This window comes from Merops nubicus, unplaced genomic scaffold (genome assembly GCF_000691845.1).
Source record: "Merops nubicus isolate BGI_N331 unplaced genomic scaffold, ASM69184v1 scaffold19510, whole genome shotgun sequence".
In the NCBI taxonomy this organism is placed as follows: domain Eukaryota; kingdom Metazoa; phylum Chordata; class Aves; order Coraciiformes; family Meropidae; genus Merops; species Merops nubicus.
Genome location: NW_008585067.1, coordinates 1 through 6723, shown reverse-complemented (window position 1 = coordinate 6723; position 6723 = coordinate 1). Strand labels below are relative to the sequence as shown.

At 36.6% G+C, this 6723-nt stretch overlaps 1 protein-coding gene across 1 annotated transcript in view; it reads left to right on the top strand.

The window, feature by feature from the left end:
* Positions 1–3422, top strand: part of SLC30A9 (solute carrier family 30 (zinc transporter), member 9) — a 30220-nt gene extending 26798 nt beyond the window's left edge. The window contains exons 16-17 of the mRNA XM_008946472.1: positions 1255–1368; positions 2870–3422. Coding sequence (XP_008944720.1) covers positions 1255–1368; positions 2870–2914 — 159 coding nt within the window. The 3' untranslated portion in view covers positions 2915–3422. The remainder of the gene's footprint in view (positions 1–1254; positions 1369–2869) is intronic.
* The last annotated feature ends 3301 nt before the right edge of the window (positions 3423–6723 follow it).

Below are 6723 nucleotides of genomic sequence, written 5' to 3'. Positions count from 1 at the left end.
GCAGCAGGAAATCCAGTCACAGGAAGAGTGATGTCAGTGTTGTACAACTGAGGCACTGCAGGCTTGCTTGGTTTTATAGTGCCCAGTCTCAGCTGTTTTGCTCTTGGAGCTGTTTAGTTCACTACTTTTCTTTTCAAAGGCTAAGTTAGCTTTTGTTCTTTACCCAACTGGTATTCTAGGGAAAGTTCTTCCTGGTTGTTTCTAGGTTGGCAACTATTTCTTACATTGTTTCATGCAGTTACCTGGTGTCAACTATCCGTGGTTGAAGGACAGCCACTTTTTTTTAGCAGGACACAGCCACCCAAAGTCAAGGGCAGACATAGTGCTTGCCTTGTGATCTGTAGTTCTTCAAACAACTGGCTCATTCAACTAGCTTTGCTATCGACATCACTCTTTCTGAAGTTGTGACATACTTGTTGAAATGCTGTGGTTCAGATTAACCTAATTTTGTAACTGATACTGTATTGTATACACAAGAAACATTGGCTATTTAATAATTAGTTAGCAATAACCTGTTTGTCTTAAACGTACAGCAGCTGTGTGGCCTAAACTATGGCTGAGACACTGCAGGGCAAATAGCTTCTGGCCAGCTTGCTGAGACACCTCTCAAGAGAGCTTGTGACAGTGCTGTGCTACCTGCTTTGGTGCTTCTGATGTCTGTTTTTTTGAGGGAGGAGCATAGCATTCTGTCTTCCCTAACCTCATTCTTTCAGTCTCATATGGTATGTGTCTCCTAGTTTGAGTTCTTGTCACCTGTCTTTGAGTCTGTTCATATTATGCTGCGTTTACAGCAGCCTTCATAGTAATCCTTGTGGATTTTCAGATGAGTTGGTAGTGTAACGCTCAGAGTAAGCAGTGTAATAGAATAGCAAGAGTGTATGAAAATGAGGAAAGAATACACAGGGGTACCCTGCTCTGCCTTGCTGTGAGTAAGGGATGACCCAGAAACTTAGAGAAAAGGAACTAAATTCTCTAAACTTATTTGGACAATAAAGGAGGAAAATCATTAATGATAGAGGAAGGCTTTATATGAATTGCAGGTGTAATGCTAAGCTAGCTCTTTTCATTGAATAGATGCTACTCTTGTGCATTTTGAGATACAAGAACAGATGACATTTTGGAAGGAAATGGCAAAAGCTGAAAAGTGGTCCACCCTCCCCCTCCTCCCACTTGAAATACGTCAGGACTCTCTGTAGTGTTACTCATTTCTTTTCTTTCCCTCATCTCAACCTCTTAAATCTGATTTCTTCCTAGGAAATTCAGCAAGTGAAAACCCTTGAAGAATTAGAAGCTTTCATGCTTAAGCATGGTGAGAATATCATTGACACACTGGGAGCTGAAGTAGACAGACTTGAGAAGGACCTAAAGGTAAAATTTAGTTGCTTATTAAGGAATGCTTATTCTGTGATGTATTTCAAACAGTATTCTTGCAGCAGCTTTTGGAATTTTGTCTGTAAATGTGGGAGAGGGGAAAACGTTGATAATCCTAATGCAGATTTTCTTGCTGTAGTATTATTACCTAAGTTCTGACCAGCAGCAGACCCTTTCTTTGCCATTGATCTGCTTCTTATGTATTTTGTTCAATTGTATACCACTGTAGAACAATATTTTTGCAAAATGAGACCTGACTGTGTCTTTGTTACTTTATTCTTAGAATGTCAGTTTTTTTACAGGCTGTTGAATTCTGTTTTGGTTTTGAAGAAGCAGATGACACTGTTTATTTTAATTATGGTACCTAACATTAGTATCAAATATGTCAGTGTGTGAGGGCTTATTCAACATTTTTTGCTCTTGTTGAAGCAGTACCGTGTTTACTTCATTCATAAGCCTGCCGTAATTTTCTTATTATTACTATTTTTTTTAAAATTCTGTGATGTCAATATCACTTGGGTGATGCAATGAAGGTCTGTTTCCATTTTCAATTTTATAATTATATTGTAGCTGCTAATCTTAACTTTTCTGGCATGAATACAGAACTATAAGCATGCTGACTGCCAGACAGATCAGACTGCATTTTCCAGTCTTGAGACACTGCTCAAGAGCATGTCTATCCTTGCTTATTATATTTGATAAACATTCTAGTTTTATTTTCTATGCCTAGAGCAGTGCTGTTTAAAAATCGAACTATTATTTTTGAGTTTAATTGCACCAGCAGATCCAGTTCTTCATGGTTTTTGAAGAGTAGGATCCTAGCTAATTTTATAAACATAAATACTGGTTTTTGATACAGGCAGGGATTTCAGTGGTTGTGTTGCTGTTGAATATGCTTTACTAAATATGCTAGCCTGATTCACATGCTGGATGACTTTGAAGTCGGTGCCTTTCAGTAAACCTCTCATGGATTATACAGTCCATGTAATGATGATAATATATTTCTACAATATCAGAAAATGCATATTTCTCGACACAAAGAGTATTTTGAACCTTTATAAATAACTTCAGTGGCATAGAACGAATTATTTCAGCAATCTTATCCCTGATTCAGGAAATTGTCTTTTAAAACTTTGTTAAAGTGCGAGATGTTTATTTGTTTATTTGGACAGTTTTATACCAAATCTAACTGTCTTTTTAAAAGTCAAGAGCTGCTTCATACTGTATAAAGCATAAGAACTAATTTATCTGTGATGTTGAAAAGAATTTGTCAAATAAAAAGATTACTTAGCTTTCCAAAAATTGCTTACAGTATGAGCAATGTTGTTTGAAGCTATTCCTCATGTCAAAATAGTCCCTACGTTACCAGAAAGGGGGATTTGTTATCCATTTGCCAACATCATACCAGAAATACAGTATTTATATTCTTGTGCAAAAATGTATTTGAATATTTTCAATATAAAAGGTGTTTTTTCCCCCCCCCTTAATTTTATTTCAGCAACGAAACCCTGATGTGCGTCATGTGGATTTGGAGATACTATAGACTTGGCAGGAGAAACCTTCAGGTTGCTACCGTTTTGGAAACAAGTCATGTAAAGGGCTGAAAAGCTTCTGAAATTGCAGTGACCTCAGCACCATACCTCAGTTACTTTTGCTGTAGGCTTCATGGACTGTTGGCATGGCGTCTGTTTCTGGGAGAGCACTAGACTGACAGACAAAAAGTTTCCATGGCAAAATCAATTTTAAAAAGCTACTTGACTTAAATTCCACAGGAGAACCTGTCAGAGTATATTTACTGCAATTCAGAACTTAAGACTGGAGGTTTAGTTAGGCAAATACAGCTACCTGAAAATATACAACACACTTAGTTTTTCCGTTTGTGTTCCTTTGCAGTCAGTTTGCACTTGTTTAGTTTCTTTCAAGATATCATTAAAGGTTCTTGGGAGATATTAAGATTAGCTAGGAAGAGTTTGTTCCAGTGGAACCTGCCAACCTTGAACTAATTGTAATATTTGAACTGTGTGATTGTTTCACAGTTTTTCTTTTCTATGAGAAATTCTTCCAAACAGGCACTGGCTTTCTCTCAAGTACCATGACCTGGAAACCTGCTTTTTGCCCCTGTGATTACCAACTGCACTTCAGAAACAAAAAGTTTCTTCCTCTTCAGCAGAGTCAGCTGTATGTGGTTAGCCAGAGTATGTTAAGTTACTGTGAAGAAGTGACTGTGTAGAGATTTGTTTAAATTTTGTTTCTTCCCCCTACTTTGACACTTGTTTTCTTATTTCTAAGTATCTTCAGATGTAATCTGGGAGATATTTATGGTAGTGCTTATTAAAAGTTACCTGGCATTTTTTGGCTTTTTATACTTTTAATAGGCTGTGTTGCCAGATATGGTCTTTGCTAGAAGGTGTAAGAGATGTAGTTAGAAGTTGCCATAGTAAGAAATGTATTAGAATTATTTATAATTAAACAAATGAATACATTGTATTTTTAATTTATTTACCTCTAGACATTATCTGTTATCTGAATTCTAAACTGCTGACTTTGTGTTTAAGAATTGACCTTGTTTGTTTGGGAGAGTAATTCTATTAGTGATCCTCAGCAATCCTGAGAGAAGTCCTTAGAGTTTATAACTTTGAAATGTGCAATTCTAACACTGTGTATAACCAGAGCCTCAAGGCTTTCTGCAGTGGGCACCCAAGTTGTACCAGATTCTTTGAGACCCAGTGTTTATTAATAAGGCCATGAATACTGATCGTGCAAGTTGAAATATAAGTGAAATAACTGCTTATATAAATAACTCTGCAGAAAATCTTTTATGCACTTTAAAATATTCCAGTAAAATGCAAAGTTGCTCATGGGTGAGAGGTAGTAAATATGTCCTTTCCAGTGACTCAGATGCTAAGTAATGTCTGACTTGCTAAAAGAAATGTTGATCTGAAACACAAGTCTTCAAAAATCAGTTTAAGATGAAATTATAAGCATTGCAGCAAATAATAATTGTGGAGACCAATATGTCCAGATCTGACTGAAAGCTATTTAGAATGTTGGTTGTGGTGTTGGTTGTGTGTTTTTGGTTTTTTTTTCTTCTTCCTTCTGAGTGTCACTTACCAGTGAATTTAAAATAGCATGCCTTTCGACAACAGCACGGCAATTTGCATGCTGGTCATTTTAAGTAGGAAAACATTCCAGAGTTTAGTCACAGACAGGACTGTACTGTAACTGTGGGTGAAGGGCTCTCTTTAGCACCCTTGTCCATAATCCCTGTTCACCAGAGGCTTCTTCACAGCATATTAGCTTATTATGGCTAACCCAGAAGAAAGCTTGATCAGTTTTTCTCCTGTTGTAGAACTTCTTTAGTATATTTAAGCCTGGGGATTGGAAATGCAGTTTAAAGGTAATTTGGAAGTGTACTGTATCAAGTAAATATAAGGCATGTATTAGCACATTATAAATCATTTACCTTTTGTCTTGCCCTTCTGTACAAACTTCATCTCATCTCAGTATGCACTTGACTGGTGTTAGTCTTACAAGTGTGTGCTCCAAGAGCACTGGAATCTAATCATGCACAACCTTTTTCTTTTCCCCCTTCTTCCTAGGCTGTTTCTATGCATTTTGATTTTGAATAAACATTTTAATAAACCCATTATTTCACAAATCTTAAAAACCTGAAGAGAAGAAAAATTGGGAAGAGGCTCTTGCTGGGGAGGTTAGTGGAGATAGCCAGTATGATCAAAGTGGTTTGTGTGCTGGAGTTACTGGTGGACGAAGAGAGTGAGCGTGCACTTTGCAGGGCAGGAATTGCACTGAGAGGTTAGGAAATGTTGCCTCAATACCGAAGTGTTCCCATGTGTTGTCTAAGAGGAGGCGTGAGTTTATATTCTTACAAAGCATCTGCTCCAAAAGCCTGTGAAAATGTTTTCTTATTCACCGGAGATGTAATGTTATGAATTCCGATCTTAATTTCCTCACCCGAGTTAAAAGCATTCCCATCCACACACTTTTGTTTGTATTCCAAAATAAATTTCAGGTCCTTGCATCCCCATTACGTTATTGATAATAACACCACCATATGTTAAATATAAGAAGCCAGAACTTAAATGTTACTGGATCCATAAGTTGCATAGTTTGAGGACCCTGTTCTGATTTTAAAACCAACCTGGCTGGTGATGTGTCACAAAAAGGCAGGCAGGCTGGCTTTGGCTGTATCTTGTAAGTTTACATGTTTTGTAGTTCCATTAAAATCTCAGTTCATTGAGCCTGTAAGGCTGGAAATGAGAAATAATTCCAAGCTGTTACATTTCAATGTATTTATTATAATTTGCAGATTGTTTTTACAAAGTTTTGACTTTTTTTTTTTTTAATGCTTCTCTTCTTAACTGTTGTTGTAGTCTAAAACCTGAGGCAATGTGGGTCCAGTACTCAGTTTACTTTTTTTAGGAAAATGTTTAGCTAATACATTTACATGATAGTATTCTCAGAATTAAAAAAAAACAAACCAAACAAAACACAACAACAACCTTACAAAGTGTGGAGGAGTGGATTCTTTTCTTTGTCACAAATGCCATTGCATAATGTTTCTTTTAGATTGATTTTAGGGAAAAGGATTTTAAGGAAAATGAGTGAGGATTTAGCTAACAATAAAGTTATATTCTAAGATTTTTTCAATTAAAGTGTGGTCTTTCAACTTATTTTTGTAGACTGGCCTTGCAGGTTCTATTTTTTTCCCCTTGTGTTCACAGTGGCACTGCACTTTGCTTTGAAAGATTGCTTGTGTTGTGCAGTGTCTTCTAACTCTAAAGCTTGCAGTTTTGGGGAAAATTGTCTTAGTGTTCCAATATACTGAGTGGTCGTAATGTTTTTAAGTCAGAGCTGTCTGGACACTAATAATGTTTGTTTTTTTTTCCTGTGGAATGTTTTTGTTTTTCTCTAAAAGATAAAATTATGAAGTGATTATCTTTCCCCAGTGAATCAATTTCAAGTCTAAATGGTCTCCTTTATACATGGTGGAATTCAGTATTTGATGTGGTCCCCCTCGACCCTGCCACTTTTTAAAGCATTTATTAAGCATATTGTAGGAGTAAATACTTCAGTGGACTACTGTATTGCAGAGACTGTTTGCTGTATGTTCTGCTCTAGACGTAGCAGGGACTAAGGGAACAGGAGAACACATTTTTTTTAAAGACAAGTTACATACTTTATCCCCTGTGACTTGCTCAAGCTGAAGGGTTTTTAGCTTTTGCTTTTTTTTTTTTTTTCTCCTTCCTAGAATTCCCACACATTTTATTTTTCTGATAACTTACTTTTAGAGGAAGAAGTCAATATAGGCATCTGTTGTGGTTTGAGGCTTGG